Here is a 17,453-nt window from a genome sequence, read left to right as displayed (position 1 = left end):
GGTAGCACATGTCATTTGACAAAGCGTGAGGAGTGGCTTTCAGTGAACGTTAGTTCTTTCATTCATCCATCCGTGAAGGAGTACTGAGCACCCACTCATACCAAGCACTGCACTAAGTCCTGAGTTGTTTACAGCAATTAAAAAGCCAGTTCAGGAGTCTCAACCCTCAAAGAGCTTGCAGTCTAATGGGGACACTAATGGGGTACAATTAGAGTAGGAGGTGACAGCTACAACGGACTGGACCAAATGCTGAGTGGAGGGAGGATGGGGAGATAGTGTGGTTCTTGCCCAGGTCTGAGAGTGCATGAGTCTCCAGCTAGTCTCGCAGAGATGGGACCAGGGAGACGTGTGGTGTCCCTGCTTCCACAGCCACCTGATGCGTGTGCGAGCCTGGCCCGCCTCTCTCGGCCCCAGCACACCCCGAGCTTTCGGGAGCCCCCGACTCTGCGCCTGGGGAAGATTCAAGGGCATCTGTTGTTTTTAGAGTTAGGAAAAACCAAATGGTAATTTTGAGTTTCTTTTGCAATGTTTTAAACACATCTTTATTGAGATTATAATTCACATACCATAGAATTCAGCCATTTAAAGTTACAATTCAGTGGTTTTGGGATTCCTTTACGAATTCCATTCTGATGGTAATTCCTGAAACACTAGGAAGACCTAGAAGCCACTCAGACAAGGCAGGGAGACCTCACAAGTCACTCTTCTCCTTCTCTGCTCTTCACTTAATGACTGGCAGGAGTTCGGGGTCTCCCCTTGGCTTCGTCTTCTGGGGTTAAGTGTTTTGTCATTTTCCAAGTAGAATTTTATTTCCTGTTAAGTTCCTAAGTTCCTTGTACTTTTTTCTAATGAACTTTTTCTCTTTCATCTGCTCATTTTCTCTTTTTTCCTCAACTGTGATTTCTGTTTCTGAACATAAACATTGTCCAGGCCTTCCTGCTGGATGATAGACATTTTGCAATAAATAGAAGCTGCCTGAGCTTTTCCTGAAATAATTTCTTGGGGCCCAGAACCTAAATGGGTGGCCCCTGGCTTTGATTTCCTGTCTTTCACTGATCCGAAATTCTGATGTGTCAGTTTTAATTGATTCAAATGGTTGTACACCTGGATTGGATCTGGTTCCAAAGTTGTATTGAAATTCTTTTTTTCAAGATAGTTTCTTCATTCCATGCAGTTTTCCATTTCCCTAGCTCTAGCTGGATACTTCACTTTGTCAAGCATGATTATTTTATCCAAATAAGAGGGGCGTGACTGGGGTCTCCGTTCTGGGTGTGATATTTGCATTTCCTATTTCTAATTTAAATGAGAAGTCTTATTGATAAATATTGAAACTGTTTTGCTAACCTCAGCAGATGCAGCAGAATTGTCTGGTTGCCCCTTTATCAAAAGAGCCTTTATTTTTATGTTCTGACGTGGCCCTGCACCTTACTGCATACTTTTTATTTTGGAAGTTAATTTTTCTGGGGCTTATAGGGCTGTAACTTTAGCCCTGTGGGGCTCCACACATCCCTGCTTCTCTAAATCCTGTTTGGAACAAGGTGAATATAAATACTCGAACAATTGCAGCCCTCTGTAGTGTTTAAACATATCACCACTGCCCTTCACTAGATCTTAGAGAATCACACTTGCGATGACAGAAGGGTTTGTGACATCGGAGTGCTGTGTCCCGGTCTCTGTGGCTCTCTGCCTTAAGCGTGTACCTGAAAGGCTGCATGCCAGCTGTCACCAAACCCGATCCCTTTGACTTAGTACTTTCCCTCTGGCATGTTGTCCCGTGCAGGGGCTCCCACTGACTCCATAGGCGTCGCCCCTGTCAGGTACCTCCTGGTGGTGTTCCTACAGTTCCTACAGTCACACACACACATCGTCACCCTGAGTGGCCTCTGTCTCTGTGACTGATCACAGAGTGGCCCTGATGCCTAGAATCAATGGTAAGTGTCTCAGCCACCTTGTCCCTTGGACCATGTCAGTGACAGCGGGCAATTTGTTGTATGTGAATAAAAAGAGCAGCACGCTGTAGGACAAATCCTTGGCTTTGTCCCAAGGGTGTTTTGTTTTGCCAAAATGGGAATGTATTTATTGCTTTTTATCAGATTGTAAACATAATACATGTTTATAAAACAGTTTAATAAAACAAGAAAGCAGACACCAGCAAGAAAAAGTTTCTGTAATTAGACTTCCCTTCCCAGAGAAAACCTCTGTGCAATACAACATCTTCCCTCTCCTCCAGTGTGTTCCTCTTGCATCCGTCTTACAAAGGGGTCAGCTTCACGAAGGGTGCTCCAGGACAGGGTTCTGGCCCTGTCTCCAGGCATCACGGGACTGAGGGATGATCTCACTGGGTACAGCATCTGCCCTGCCTGGCCAGAGGCTGCGTTGGGAGGGCCAGCAGGGCACCACGTGTCTTGGATCCAAAGCGGGGGGGGGGGGGGGGGGGGGGGGGGGCATCTCTGTGCCCTGAGAAGCTGTTTAGTCTGAAAATACAAACAGGATACAGAAATATTTGGCTAAATTAATAGGCGAGAAGGTCGTCATGATAATCACCACAGCTGGCACTTACAGAGTATTTACCGGAAGCCAGTGACAGGTCTAAGCCCTTAATGTATATTAACGCATTGAATCCCCACATTCAAGGATGAGGCAACAGAGGCTCTGAGAGGTCGAGTGACTCACCCAAGGTCACCCAGTGAGTCAGTAGTGGATCCGGAGTGGAACCCAGGCCACCCGGCCCGAGCGAGCGCTCGATGCCCCCACACTGCACTGTCGTTACCTCTGGCCCTGATGCCACCATGCAGAAGTGTCCAGGCATCTCTGTAAAAAGAGATTCAGGGACAGCGTGCTTGATCTGGTGTGGCATTCCTTGCCTGTGATCAAAGGACACTACTCATTTTCCGCCCTTCCCAGCCCGTGCTGCATTCAGGTCGTTCATTACTGAGGGACAACTGTTGGTTAGCAGCGGACTCCAGCCGTCCTCCCCTCCCCCGCATCTTCCAGAGTGTGTCCTCAGTCTCAAAAAATAGAAATGAAAACATCTTAAAAACGACCGCCTTGCCTTCCTAATTCTCTTCTTCCCTCCATTTCTTCCTGTTGTTCCCAGCTAATGAAATGTCATGGCAAAAAGAGCCCATTGCTGGCCATTCCTTGTGGCCTCTCAAAGCCCCGCTTCCCTCCCTGCCCCTGGGCATGTTCCCAGCAGACTAAGACTTTGTGCTGACCACTCCGGACCCTGTGTCCCTCTGCAGATCACCTCCCATGCCCTTTCTGTGCTTGCCTGTCACTCTGGGTGCCAGTGCTGAGCGGAATGGGGAGCAAAGACTACCCACTTCTTCTTTTGACCTTTACCCTCGCTCCACTACTCCCCAGATCTTCCCAGAAGGACTCCCGTACTCCTCCTCTCCAGGGCCTGACCTAAAGCTGCCTCTCTCCTCTTCCCACTGGTACTCCCGATCCTTCGGGGCAGAGGCAAAAGGCCCTGGTGTTGGCCCCTAATTTTATCCCTTCAGGTTAAGCCTCCTCTTCCACATCTTCAGACATCTTCTTGATCGTAACTCACACGTCATGACAACAGTCCCTTATGTCAGTCTGGAACATCGCACTTCATCAAAGTGTTGTCTCACGTGCATTATTTTCAGCGACCCTCACAGCCACCCCGTCAGACAGGTGTCACCATGCCCATGTTACACGTGAAGAATGCTTGGTTCAGAGAGGGCTAGTGACTGACCCAGCATCGACCGGTTAGTGACTGGACCCCACCAAGCCTTGAACCTAGGGCTTTTGACTCCACACCAGGCATCCTTTCCACCCAAATGCATGGAGAGATCTGGACCAGGAACAAGGGTTCCCCAGGAAGATTTGGAGCCAGTGCCTGCACCTCAGAAGCCAAGGGCTCAGGGAGTCCAGCTATTCATTCAACTAACAAGGCTGGACTCGGTGCAGTCCACAAAAGGGACTGGGGGGAAGTGGCCTCTCGGTGCTCCTGTCGGGGTGGACACAGACATGGTATCTCAAGATTATGAGTCACTGCTTCATGAGGGAGCCCTGGGTCCAAGGGGACATGAACCTGGATGGAGAGGGCAGGATGGAGGTGTCACCCCAGCCCCTGCTGTGCAGGCCAGCCGTGCAGAGTTCTCAAAGGGTCTTGAGAAGCAGGCAGCCTAAGTGCTATTCATCAGTCCAGTAATGGCTAATGGAGGAGCAGGTGCTTCCAAGAATCCATAATGCTCTTTGGCAAGTGACCCAAGGGTGTCTTTGAAAGGCCTTCCAACACCCAAGGCGTTGCTGAGGCAAGGGCCTGACTGAGGCAGCGCATTCATCATCAGATGTCTCGACAAAGCAGAATATCCAGCTAAAGCTGGAGGAAATGAAAAACCGCATTTTCCAAGTAGAATTTCATTTTCTCTTGTGTCCTTAAATTCTCTGTACTTCTTTCTCACTAGCTTTTTCTCTTTCATCTGCTTGTTCTCTCTTCCTTCCTCGACTATGATTTCTGTTTCTGAACATGAACATTGTCCAGGCCTTTCTGCTGGGTAATGGACATTTTGCGATGAACGGAGGCTGCCTGAGCTTTTCCTGAAATAGATTCTTGGGGCCCAGAACCTAAAAGGGTGGCCCCTGGCTTTGATTTCCTGTCTCTTGCTGATCCGAATTTCTGATGTGTCAGCTTTAATGGATCTAGATAGTTGTACACCTGGATTGGATCTGGTTTTAAGGTCATGTCGAAATTCCTTTTTTTCAAGAATTTCTTCCGTACGGCATCTTCATATCCTCAGCACCTGGCCCACAGTGAGTTCTGTAGCTTTCTTCCCATTCCTAAGCTGAACTGTCCAGCAGATCACCACATGCCAGACTGTCCACAGCTCTACCACTGTCTCTCGGTCTACGTGAGGTCCCTCAGCGTCTCTGTGCCTCCGTTTCCCCAGCTGCAGAATGGAGCCGAGATGTCCCATGTACCTTGCAAAGGTGTGGTTGAAGTGGCTCCTCTTACTTCAGGCTTTCAGAGTGGGGCTTCATGATGTGGGGGCAGAGGCCTTTAAAGGCCCACCCAGTGTCAAACTAAAGGCTAGCACTGCAGATCCAAACTCATGTGTCCTCCCTGTCAGCCTGGGCAGCAGCATCAGAGTGTAAAATGGGCATAATAAGATAATTCTCTACTTCGCATTGGTTATTGTGGGCATTCAATGAGCTGTAATGTGTAAACGGTGCCTGGCTATAGAAATATCTATTCTTATTAAGGGGAGATCATGGAAGAATAAAGGCAGGGGACTTTATAAGCCCCAGCCCCAGCACATTTTAACTGTAACCTTGAGTTGGTTTGGGGACCATTTGCCGCCTGTGTGAGGTGAAGGTCAGAGACACAACAAATTATATCCACTGAAGATCAGCCAGAAATCAAGATAAAGCTGATTAATACCAGCATATTATTAAACGAGTGAACTGGGCTACAGAACAACTGGTGTAATATTTACGGCGAATTATATGCATATGTAAGAGAGGCTGTCTGTAAAGAAGTTCCCTAAAATGTTAACTGGTTATTTAGCTTTCCTCTTTCACTTCTTCTGTATTTAACTTGTAAGTAATGACTATTAATCACTTTTATGTATCAATAAATCCCCTCTACCCCTCATCCAAGGACTAAGAATGGTTTGCCCAAAAAAAGCAATTTTTTGCTTTGGTTTTCTTGGCTTGGACACATCACAAAGACTGCTCCTTATCCATCTGGTGCTCTGAGTTCGAGGGATTTATCTCAGGTAGGATTAATATGGAAACCAGGGGCATTGGTAGTCCCTGAATGTGACAGAGGCTCAGCAGCCCACCTCCACCACCCATCGGGGCGTCGTATATAAGTGCTGTCCTCCCTGAAGGCTAACTGACCAAAAACTTTCCAAAAAAGGGGTTGGAGGGAAAACTACTGTAGTTCTGAAAATAAAGGCCACCCAAGCATGATCTGTCCCCCTCATAGATATCACAGCGCTATCTGGCTTTTCCCGTGGTTACGAAGGAGGAGACGCCTTCAGTGAAAAGACAAAACAGAAACCTTAAGCTTAGAACCAGAGTTGTCCTCTCAGACACAATCTGTGAGGTTTCTGACGATGGTGGACACGAGCCAGCTGACATCAGCCGTGACCCATCGTGTGTGCGCAGCACCGCGCCCCCAAAGCCACCTTCATTCACACTTTTCTACAATCGTCAATTGTTCTCTTGGATTGAGGCCCAGGGTTATTCCAGCTTCTTCTCACCAACATAAGTTTTTCTTTTCTCTGGGTTCCCTTATCTTCTCCCTACTTAATTTGGCAGTTCTGCTTGAAATCTGGGTATTACTATTAGTATTCAGATTTGGCTCTAGAGCATTCTGTGGTACACGGCGATGTGACGGGACCACGCGCTCACACTTGAGAGCTTCTCTGAGGTCTGCTGCTCTGAGGTCTTCCTCCCAGCAAGTCTTAAGTCTCACTGGGGACTCCCCGGTGCCCCCGTCCCAGCTGGGTGCGACACAAAAGAAAATGCAGCTCCTCGGACACTCATAGTTGGGACCAGCTGCTAGGGAAGTGCGTCTGAGGCATCAGGGTTGCCAGGACCCACCTTGAGGGGGTGTCGATTTAAGCTCTCCGGGCGCTTTCATTTCCTTTAGGTAAGTTGCTCTCCGCTGCCCGAGCACAGGGGTTTTCTGGTGACCCTGGCCCAGGAGACTGGTGTGCCTGCCCTTTCACTGATCTTTATATCCTAAAGTAAGACAGTTGGACTGTAAGCAGTAAAGAATAGAGTGTAAATGTAAAGAGAAAGTTTTCAAGGGAAACAAAAGCTTTAGTGCCAAGCTGCCTGGGCCTGGAACCCTGACTCCGTTACGTGACTACTATGTTACCTTGGGCAACGGACTCAACTTTTCTGTGCCTCAGTTTCCCCATCTGTAGAAATAGGCATCATAATAGAGGCAGTCGTGTGCATTAAGTGAGTCATACCTGGAAATAATTTCAACATGGTTCCTATAACTATGAGGAATTCTGTTTCCTACCCTCGTGCACTGGCAAATTCCTGATGGTATAGAAAAGGGACCAGAGCAAAGAGAGAAGGGAGCCCCCCCCCCCAAAAAAAATCACCTTGGAGAACGAAGCTCATTTTGAAATTATTTTTGGATTCTAGATTTATCCCTACTTCATCTTCTGCTATCTGAGAGAAATCCATTTAAGGTGTTTTTTTTTTTTTAATAGCACATACCGTTTTTTAACGTGACATTTTTTAATGTCACATACCATCACATACCCTTTAAGTTACAATTCAGTGTTTTTCAGTAGATTCACAAGTTGTGCAGTATCCCTAGTCTCTAATTCCAGTTTGGGTTTTTAACATGACGGGGTCTAAGGGCGAACCCTCTTTCTCTAGATGGAGCCACCCGGCCTGGTGGCGGTGATTCCGCTGAGTCACCGCGGGCAGCCCGGGAGCGTGCGGTCATTCCCGGGGAGAAGCCGGCGGGCGCGCTGGGCTGCGGCAAGCGGACACCCCGGCCGGGCGTCTGCTGCCCCCTAGCGAGGGCTGCGCCTCGGCCCTGAACCGCCCCGCCCCGCGCCGCCCCGGGGTGGCCTCTCCGACCCACTTGTTTCAGACGCAAGAAGCTGGTTGGGAGCGTGGACTGGACTGCGTGATGAGCCAGGTCACGGGACCCGCCCCTGATGCGGGCTTTCCCTTCCCTCCCCGCCTCTAACTCCAGCCAGGACACGGTCATTTCACTGAGCCCTGGAAGAAGAGAGGGGGCTATGGAGGTTTAACTTTCGGTTGGGCAGGCACTGGTGTGATACAGTAGGATAGAGAAGGGTTTTAGCATCAAAAGATCAGAGTTCAGACCCTGCTCTGCCGCTTACTAGCTGCGTGACCCTGAACGGGTTACTGAACGTCTCTGAGCCGGTTTCCTCATCCAGGAAGGGGAACAGTAATTCCTCTCACGGGGTTGTTGTACTACAAAGATATTCTCTCTCTCTGAAGCCCCTGTGACTGGATTACATAATGCGCTCAAATAAACAGAAGCTATTAATATTCCAAAACTGCCAAAAGGGTGTCCAGCGTCGCCCTGGCTTACCGAAGGAGGTTTCTGGAACGGGAATGACTCATTACCAATGCATTGCTGGGGGTAAAAAATTAGAAAACACGGAAAGGAAGGCAGCAGTGGGAGGAAGCCTGTCTGGCCTCCACCTCCTTCAGGGAGAGGCTGCCCCAGCTCAGGTGGAACCTGCAGGCCTTCTAGAGAGCTGTAAGGCTGGGTGTGGAGCAGGCAGAGACGTCGGAGCGGCCTCTCATGTCCCAGAGGGCAGCAGGCCCAGCGGAGAGGTAACCCCTTGCCTTTCCCTTACCTTTTCGTCACCTGCGCTGCCTTCCTCCTTCCCTGTCAACCCTGCAGGCACTTTTCTCCCTTTCTCTGCCCCACCCCCTACTCTACCCACTGGCAAGGTGGCACTGGGACTGGGGGGGTGTGATCCTGTAGGACAAGTCACCATGAACGACTCTGCGAGCCCCTTGCCCTCACAGCCCTCAATTGATGCAGCTACAGAATGACAAGGACAGACTCCAGGAGCCTCTGGTTCTCGTTTCTCTTGTCAGGAGGTAGTACTTCTCCTAGGGTCCCCACAAAGTGGCCCGCTTTAGTTTCCAGGTTTAACTCAACTTTTGTGCCTCTCCGAAAATTTCTTTCTTACCTCTGACCCTGCTGCCTCCAAGTCACTGCCTGGGAAAACAGGTAGGAAATCGGAGATAGCGAGATTGGCTGATCTAGAAAAATAAGAAAACAAAGTGTATTTATTTTCCCGTCGATGTGTCTCTCTTAGATTATAGGGATCCATGAGGTGATGACCATGTCTAGTCTGTGCCGTGTGGCCACTTCATGGCCAAGCTTGTTTGTGTGTTTTTCAGTCGACTGTTTTTGTACGGAAGTCTTAGAGTCGGGATGTGCTCTGTGCCATCAATCAGATGGTTTACATGTTCTTTGTTCAATTCTTCCAGAGAATTCCTGCCCTTGGCTTTTGAGGAGGAAAATGACAGGGGTCAGACAGGGGTGGGACGGGAAGGAGGAGGGCTGAGTGCAGCCCCTTGGCTAGGACGCTAGGAGACATGCCTCCCACTCAGGCCTGGTCTGGGGACCTCCTGTTCTTCCGTACTGATCACCAGGGCTCCCAAGCTGGAGGACACCAGCCCCGCTGACTCACTTAGAATAAAATGTCAGAGCAGGAAGGGAGCCCAAGGGTCACTGAGTGACGTTTTGCAGGTGAAGAAGGTGGAGAGAAGTGACTTGGTCACACAGCTTCTGGGCGTGAGTCCTGGACGATGCTCCTTCCACACCCTAGACCTGTGCCCCGACAGAAAATTGGGGAACATTTCATGGTCTAGGATGGAAGAACGGGAAGTGAGGGGCAGTTGAGTATTCCATCAGGACACAGGCTTTGCCTCCTGGCGTCACCGCTTACTGGGTGTGTAACCTTGGGCAGGTCACTTCCCAGATTTCTCATCTGTCCAAGGGGAAACTTAATATCTGTGATGATGACAATGACGATAACTACCTCACAGGGTTGCTGTGAGAGTTTGGTGACATTCCTGTGAGGGAATAAGCCCTTCCTTGATAGAGCTCACGCAAGCACTGACTGTGTGCCAGGCCCTGGGGCTGCAACAGTGAGTGACCTAGATAGGTCCCACCCCAGCGGAACTTGCTCACTTGGTGTTTGTCCTATGTTTTGTTCTCCGAAGACATCTTCCTTCTGGCTTCTATTTTCTGCTTATGTCAAGTAGACTCTAGGGGATGCTCCAGACAGGGCCTTGTCTTTCTCAACATGGCCCGTAGGTACCAAAACATTAGCATGGGGGCAGGTGGCCCAGCCCCATTGAGCTGAAGACACAGCTCTCGGCCTCGTTGACTCAGAAGATCCATGAACCTAAGGGCATTTGCTGTCCTGGGATGGATGGGAAGGGGGGCGTGGTGAGCCTCCCTCCCTGCTTAGAGAGTTCTCATGCATTCCACTTCTTTCCCCAAAGGAAAATATTGGCCCTTGAGAAGCACACAGTTCGTTTATTTTACATAGCGAATAGCTGCCCTTGTTTTTAGGGATGATTTAATTTCTCCAGTGGCCCCTGTAATTTGTTCGGCTTCCTACTGTTGTGCCTGACTTTCTCCAGCCCTGCAGGGGTGATGCTGGTGGGTGGTATCATTAGAAGCCAGGGCAGTGAGACCCACTGCCTTGTTATCTGCTCTGTGGGGCTGAACAAGGCAGCCTGGCAGCCTTAGGGTTTATACTATGGATACATGGGCTGCTTGCCAAGCTCCAGGAATGAACCTTAGTTCTCCTGCTCCTGACTTGAAATCTTATGGAAACCTCGAGAAGCAGCTGAAGAAAACCCAACATTAAATGCAAAAATCCACACTGAGGATATAGGCAGTGACTAAAATGCTCAATTCTTGCTAAGACTTAACTTACAGATTTTTTAAAAAATTATTGAGAGGAAAGAAGACATTCTAAAAAAGCCAAAAGCAGAAGTCTGTAAGTAATGGCCCACAGGCCAGATCTGGCTGTGAGCTAAGGATGGTTTTTACATTTTCAAGTGGTTGAAAAAAAAATGAAAACAAAAATGATATTTCATGACATTGAAATATCATTTCAATGATATTACATACATGAAAATTACATACAATTCAAATTTCAGTGCCCATAAATAAAGTTTAATTGGAACTCAGCCATGCTCATTCACTTACATACCTGTCGTCAGTGGCTGCTTTCCTGCTGCAATTAAATAGAAAGAATTAGATCACTAAAAACATAGTAGAAAACATTGTTGATCTTTATGTGCTATATAGCAATGGAATAAGTAACAAAATAAAATAGATTTGACTGTATAAAAATTGAAACCTGTCAGCCAGAAGCCATCGGAATTCAAAGCAAAAGGCTGCCAACTGGAGAAACGATCTGTCACAAATAGGATAAAGGGTTGATGTTATTCATAAATTAAGAGCTCATTCAAGTCATTACAATGAGCACCGAGACCTGAACAGAGAAAGCAAAAGGTATAAATGGACATCTTATGAAAGAGGAAGCCAACACATCAGATTTTTACTTTCATACCTCCATCCATCATACTACAGGAGGGAAACTTAGTCATTGAAAGGAATCAATCAACTCAAGAACAAAACCACGGGGCTCATTAAACTTCTCAACGTTCACGAAAACTGCAGCTGCAGGTTGAAAGGAGTGACCCAGGTTGGCTGGCCTGGCTCACCTGGGCCAAGTGTGGTGTCTCCAGGCAGTCTGGGAAGCCTCAAGCTTGTGGGCTGATTCCACCCCTCTAGGGTGGGGTTCCTGGTGAGTCAGCCAGTTGAGGTGACTCGTGGACAAATCCCAGGGACGAGCAGCTGGGCAGTGACTCGGGACGTCCTGAGAGGCTCCATCAGGAAGCAGTGAGGAAGGCGTTCCTTCCTAGAGTTGGGTAGGCAGCAAAAGATGAGTTCTCAGATCATGGTGCCTTTCAGAAGCGGGGTTCCCACGTTCTGAGGCCTTCTGAGAGAAACGAAACGGACCATCAGCTTGTCTAAGGATAGAGAATATCACCCAAATTCTGAGCCTTAAAGGATGAATGGGGACTCTTATCTTCCCAAACTAAAGTCCTGCTCATTCTTGGGGAGATGTCAAAGGTTTGGAGAAGCTGAGTCTCAGATGCCTTTCCTGAGAGCTCTCGGAGGGACAAGGGCCTCAGTCAGGATGAAAAGGTGCCCCTTCTCTATAAGCAGTAGCTGCCTAAGTGGGGCTGGGCCACCACCACCTGCCTCACCCAGAAGAGGTCCTGCTGACCTCATTCTTGAAATCTCCTTAGGCCATCCCTGCTCTCACCAGCTTCTTATCCTGCATCCTGGGTGGAGAAGAGAGCTCAGATGCTCACACCGGCATGTCCTGCCCTGAAGGGAAAGGAATGAAGCTGGACATGAGTATGCCATGGCCGTCCGGTATAAACACAGTGCCAGAAGCCTGGCTGCCCCACCACCAGCGTCAGTCTGGGCAGCGTTATATGGAGGGTCAGCCCCAGAGGGACCCTCCGCCTGGTAGGCCACCATTTATATGTCAGAGTTGAGACTATGGATTTGCGAACATTCTGCAACTCCTAACACATTTAGAGAATGCATGACATCAGGTGTGCATGCCCTCCACGCATTGCCCGTGGTAGACATTACTAATCGATCGCTGAAACCGGAGAGCTAGACGCAGTGGAGGCAGGAGAGAGAAAGGCCCCATCCACTCTAGTTCATGTCATCAGCTCTCCCCTTAACAACTCACCCACTGCTGCTGTTCCTATGTGCCATCGAGAAACTGTTCATGAAATGAAAACAGAAACATAAAGAGATAACTTAATAAATTGTAAAAGAAAATTAAAGACTAAATTTAGCTTAAAATTGTGAATAATTATAAAAGTTACAAATATAAGAAGGAAAGAATAAAATTAAAAAGTAGCCTAAAAGGTTAGAAAGATAGATGGTAACATAGGGAAATACATTTTAAAGAATTTCAGAAGGTTAAAAATAACTAAATGACCCTCTGGAATACTTTTACAACTCTCCTGTAAATCTAAAATTATTTCCAAAAAAAGTTAAAGCATTAATTAAATGAAAGCAATATAAGGATGTAAAAAAAAATATGTAAAATAAGTCAAACATGTAAATAAATACATATAATAAATACATATAAAATATAGCTGAGATTTTCAAAGGGTAAGAAATAAAAATCAAGATCAAAAATAATAAAAGTTTAAAGGGAGAAAGTGAAAGCAACCAGAACAGACAAGTTTCCAAGATAAAAACAAATATAAAGTAGAAAAGAAAGACTATGAGATAGATAATTTTAAAGGAAGATACCATAGTAAAAGACGAGACTCAAATTACAGAGATACAAATGGGAAATAATGAAATAATCCAAAGCATGAATGAACCAAAGCAAAGCAGCATACTAAAAGCCCAGAAATTCAAAGTTAAGAGTAATTTTTAAATTAAGTAATGTTCTCTCAATAAAGATGAAGACAAAGTACCAGTAAAGGATCATTTCTACTGGGCTCTGATGAGCTGAATCAGCGTCTGGCCTGGGGCTTTTGCATCCCTCTCCAGGCCCTGTTAGGGACTTCTCTGCCCACCCTTGGAATGGACACCTGAGGGTCCTGGTGGGTGCCAGTGAGGTCAGTGGAGGCCACAGCCCTGACATTCAGGGGGCCACCCAACCCAGAGCTGGGGTAATTAGGACACCGGCCGGGAGCTGTTTCGTTCCGCTGTCAGTGACCCATGATTAAACACTCACAGGCTTCTCTGTGCCTCGTTTCCCTTTCCAGGAGCACCTGCTGGTGCCTTCCCTCTCCTGTTTGTCCCACCTTCTCCACTAAAAAAGCGATCAGACTCCTAGTCAGCAGCATTAACTTTTTAGTGAAGTGGAAAGAGCACTGGGCATAGTAACGAGTCAGGCCCCCTGAACCTGCCCACCTGCTGGTTTTGAATATGAACTGATGTGATGCTGGTGAATTGAAAGCCCTCGTACATGTCAATAACAGAGCTCAGGGTGAGGTTAAGCATCTGGTTGTTGGGGAGGGAGGGACGTGGGGAGGTGGAAATCTATCTGCCATGAACTGGGGAGGTGGCACCTCACTGTCCCTGCTCCCCACCTCATCCCACCCCCAAGCCCCTACCCTCCTCTCAGCATCTCAGCCTCAACCTCCCATCTTCCTTCCCAGGTGGGCCTTGAACCAGGATGGCTGAGTCCCGCCAAGAGTTCAACATGATGGAAGATCATGCTGGGACGTATGGGCTGGGGGACAGGAAAGATCTTCCCTCCCAGGGGGGCTACACCCTTCTGCAAGACCGTGAGGGTGACGCAGACCATGGCCTGAAAGGTTAGTATACGGCCCTGCACAACAGCTCCGGGCGCCTTGGGAATCACAGCCAACCCACTTGCTTTGGAAAGAGCTGGCAGGAAGGGTTCGAATCCACATTTTTAAAGGGGTTTTAAATACAGTATTGGATTAGATTGTCAATTGAATGAAAGCTCATCCTTTGAATGGACCAAGGTACTCAAAACGTGAGGCTCTTTAAAAGGAGAGTATGCCCCATGAGTGGATGCAGAGTGACCAAGATTGCAGGGGCCTGTCAGTCTGATTTGTATAGGCCGCTCCCTTGCGTCCTTAGCCACGTCAATTAACCTATAAATCAGCAATCTTCAATAGCATGCAAAATACATGGCCGTATACCTTATCTCTTCTTTGCCGGCCCGTCTGGGCCCTATTCAGCAAGTTGGTTAGCCCTGGGATTCCCACTATACCTACATTTATAAATTGCATTAACTTCTAAATAGTCTAAAATACAGTCTTTTGGCCAAACCGGCTTGGCCTCCTCCTCTCCCTTTCCAAAAGAATATATTTCATTTCACTGTCTGGCCACCGAGTTCGGGGAGCTCCCAGAGCCCTCTCTTTGCTCCACATGCTGGCCCCCAATTCTCAACGGGAGCACCAAGCTGGCCTCAGTGTAAGAAAGACTGTTCCTGCCTTCCAGAGCCATTTCTAAGGAGACAAAACGGCAAACAAGCTACTTTCTCTTCTAATGCTAAAAATAATAAAACACACTTTTGCAGCCTGGGGTGTGAGGTGCCGGGTGGAAGTAGTAGAGCTCCAAGATGGGAAGGGACCTCTTCTGGGAACACCTATCCAGGACGGTTCCCTGGAGGAGGCAGGTCACACGGAGGTCCCCTGGGTGGGGGAGCCTAAGGAGCAATCGCCCCTACCTTGGAGAGTTTTCAGGTCTTGTCGGCGACCTTGTTTCAAAGGCTGGCTTCTCTGTATCTGTTTAAGCAGAGAACGCATTGGCGTCAGATGAGCTTGGGAATTAGGTGGGTGGGCTCCTAGGTGGAGGAGGTGGAGGAAGAGTGGGCGTGCTGTTCTGGGAGCCCAGAGGCCCCCCTCTGCCCCTCTCAGGAGCCCACCCGGCCTCTGAGTGACGGGAATTGGGGGAAGTTCTCAGCTGGACCAGAACCCCCGCCTGGTGTCGGGCACCATGTGGTAACAAGAAGTGTGCATTCCGACCTCTCCCCGGCTGTGGCCTGGGAGCTGCTACGGTTCAGCACCGCCCCCACTCCCTAAGAGCTCCCTCATTTGAGGACCGGAGCCCTCATATCCCCTGTGTGCCTCTTGTCACTCTTTCTGCCAAGTCCCCTTGGAACTTTAGTTATTAAACTCTATTAAACTCCCGTGGGTAGAATCCAACTTAGAATCACAACATACTGAATTCTGCCCTGGGTAAATCCTGCTGATGAAAAATGATGCTCTATTTAGGGTATGCTGGTTTAAAAATTAAGTTACATATATTTTTTGTTGCAACAAATGTACCATAATAATGACACATGTAAATAATTTTGAAACTGGGTGTGGGGTATACTCTCTGTACTATCTTTGCAAATTTTCTGTAAATCTAAAACTGTTCTCAAATGAAAAGCTCCTTTTGTTTTTTACAAGTCCAGGAAAAAAGTGATTTTTACAACTCCTATTTTTCAAAGGGGAAACTGGATTCAATTTGTGAAGTAAGAACAAGTTTACCAAGTCATTTTGTGTCTCAGACTTGCCTACAGTATGTTCGCTGAAACTACTCAATTCCTTAACATAAAACATGATCAGAGAAGTTCAGTGCTAAAACGGACCTATGATATATACAGTCGACCTTTCAACAACTTGGGGGTTCAGGGTGCCGACCCCCACATAGTTGAAAATTCACATGTAACTTTTGACTCCCCCAAAACTTAACTACTAATAGCCTACTGTTAACTGGAAGCCTTACCAATAATATAAACAGTCAATAAACACATATTTTCTATGTTATACGTATTACATATTTTTATAATAAACTAAGCTACAGAAAGGAAGATGTTATTAAGAAAATCATAAGGAAGAGAAAATACATTTACAGTATTTACTGAAAAAATTCACATTTTAGTAACTCGCACAATTCAAACTCATGCTGTTCAAGGGTCAATTGTATATGCAAATAAAAAAAATTTGCTAACCTTTTTCCATCACTGCTGTAAAAAAGAAAGCATTTGAAGATAGTTTGCTTACCCAAAGAATGTACTTGCCAAGAAAGTAAGTAATACCTAAAAGATTTTCATAGTTCTCATCGCATTTGTTCTTGCAACTAAGGATTTAGAATGAGTTATTTTTATATGGGGAGTGAGGGCTGTCATTTAGCAGAAGGTGTCACTTTACTAGCCACATTTTAGATAAGTGACAGAGACTATTTTCAATAATGACAAGAAACCACATGTAAAATACTAGAACAAAGTATTGACGTTGGGTAGGACAGCCAAAGCGAGCTTGCAGGGTGGGTGAAAGATGATTAACTGATAAAATAAGGCACGCTAATGAATGAAAAGGTGTTCATCAACCGGTTAACTTGTTATACCTTCTAGATAAGACATTCAGAATAGGCTTCTTCTCCTTCCTTCCCCACCTCCAAGAAATTTAACAAGAATAATGCAGATGAAGAGGATTGCTGGTTGGGGACAGTTTGAGGAGAGAGTGTTTGGGGGACCAATGTGCCTGAGGCCCCATATGCTCCTGTGCCCTGACAGTTGAGGCTGGTTAGTAATAACAAGACCGGACAGACAGTCTGTGTGATGCTTCCTCACCCACTGGCTGTCCGAAGCCTACCTGAGGTTTTTGCAAGCTTCAGGACCAGGGAGCTGTGTGTTTGATAGGAGCTTGTTTAGAATTAGCTCTTCTTTGGCTGGGAGGGCGTGGCCAGGGCTGGGTGTCCAGGCTCGTGGTTTTAGCAAAGGATACAGGGTGTTTGATCTCAACAGTGCACTTGTACACCAATTGCCTTTTTTTTTATCTCAGAGTCCTGCTTCATGCACAGAAACAGCCCCTTATGCTGAAACTGACTCCAAGGCTGTCCCCACCCCAGATGGGATGGCTCCTGCAGAGTCCGCCATAGCTTTGTTGACTTAGGATTCTGAAAGGACAGTTTTCTTTAACTGTGGCTGACATTTCAGCTGTCACTCAAAGCTTGTTGGTCAGTACTTGGAGATCCTCTCATGAAAGGAGCTAGGTGAAGTCCAGATACCATTTTTCCAGTCGGAAGTAAGTGCTGTGTCTGCCCTAAGCCGATTCCTTCTCAGATGAAGGAGTGGGATCTCTGAGTGTTTTCCGGGTATCTACCTGCCATTAATCAATGGCAGTGATCTCCAATGAATCTCTCTAGTAAGGACAGACAAAGCCCCAGGTTTACGTGCTTTCTGGTATCTGCAGCCGTTTGTCAATACAGAAGCCTTTGCTTTGGTTGGAACCACAAGCCGATTAAAGGCAATGTCTCCTCTCACCCAAGAACACCTACTCATCACCTATGTCTTTGCCTGATGACCCTCGCGTGGGGGCACAGTTGTGTTGAGGTGGGGATGGGATTGGTCCCCTTTGTG

The 17,453-nt window shown here is 47.4% G+C and overlaps 2 protein-coding genes across 6 annotated transcripts in view; both read left to right on the top strand.

The window, feature by feature from the left end:
• The window catches only part of LOC105303516 (signal peptide peptidase-like 2C), a 69,497-nt gene extending 66,008 nt beyond the window's left edge, over positions 1-3,489 (top strand). Inside the window, exon 3 of the mRNA XM_011377222.1 lies at positions 3,243-3,489. Coding sequence (XP_011375524.1) covers positions 3,243-3,489 — 247 coding nt within the window. The remainder of the gene's footprint in view (positions 1-3,242) is intronic.
• The window catches only part of MAPT (microtubule associated protein tau), a 95,853-nt gene that overhangs the window by 38,988 nt on the left and 39,412 nt on the right, over positions 1-17,453 (top strand). For all 5 annotated transcript variants that reach the window (XM_023521575.1, XM_011377092.2, XM_011377093.2 and 2 more), the window contains exon 2: positions 13,729-13,887. In XM_023521575.1, the coding sequence (XP_023377343.1) occupies positions 13,746-13,887 (142 nt within the window). In that variant the 5' untranslated portion in view covers positions 13,729-13,745. The remainder of the gene's footprint in view (positions 1-13,728; positions 13,888-17,453) is intronic.

Source organism: Pteropus vampyrus, unplaced genomic scaffold (assembly GCF_000151845.1).
Source record: "Pteropus vampyrus isolate Shadow unplaced genomic scaffold, Pvam_2.0 Scaffold306, whole genome shotgun sequence".
In the NCBI taxonomy this organism is placed as follows: domain Eukaryota; kingdom Metazoa; phylum Chordata; class Mammalia; order Chiroptera; family Pteropodidae; genus Pteropus; species Pteropus vampyrus.
The sequence above is the reverse complement of the archived record's forward strand: the minus strand, read 5'-3'. Positions and strand labels throughout refer to the sequence as shown.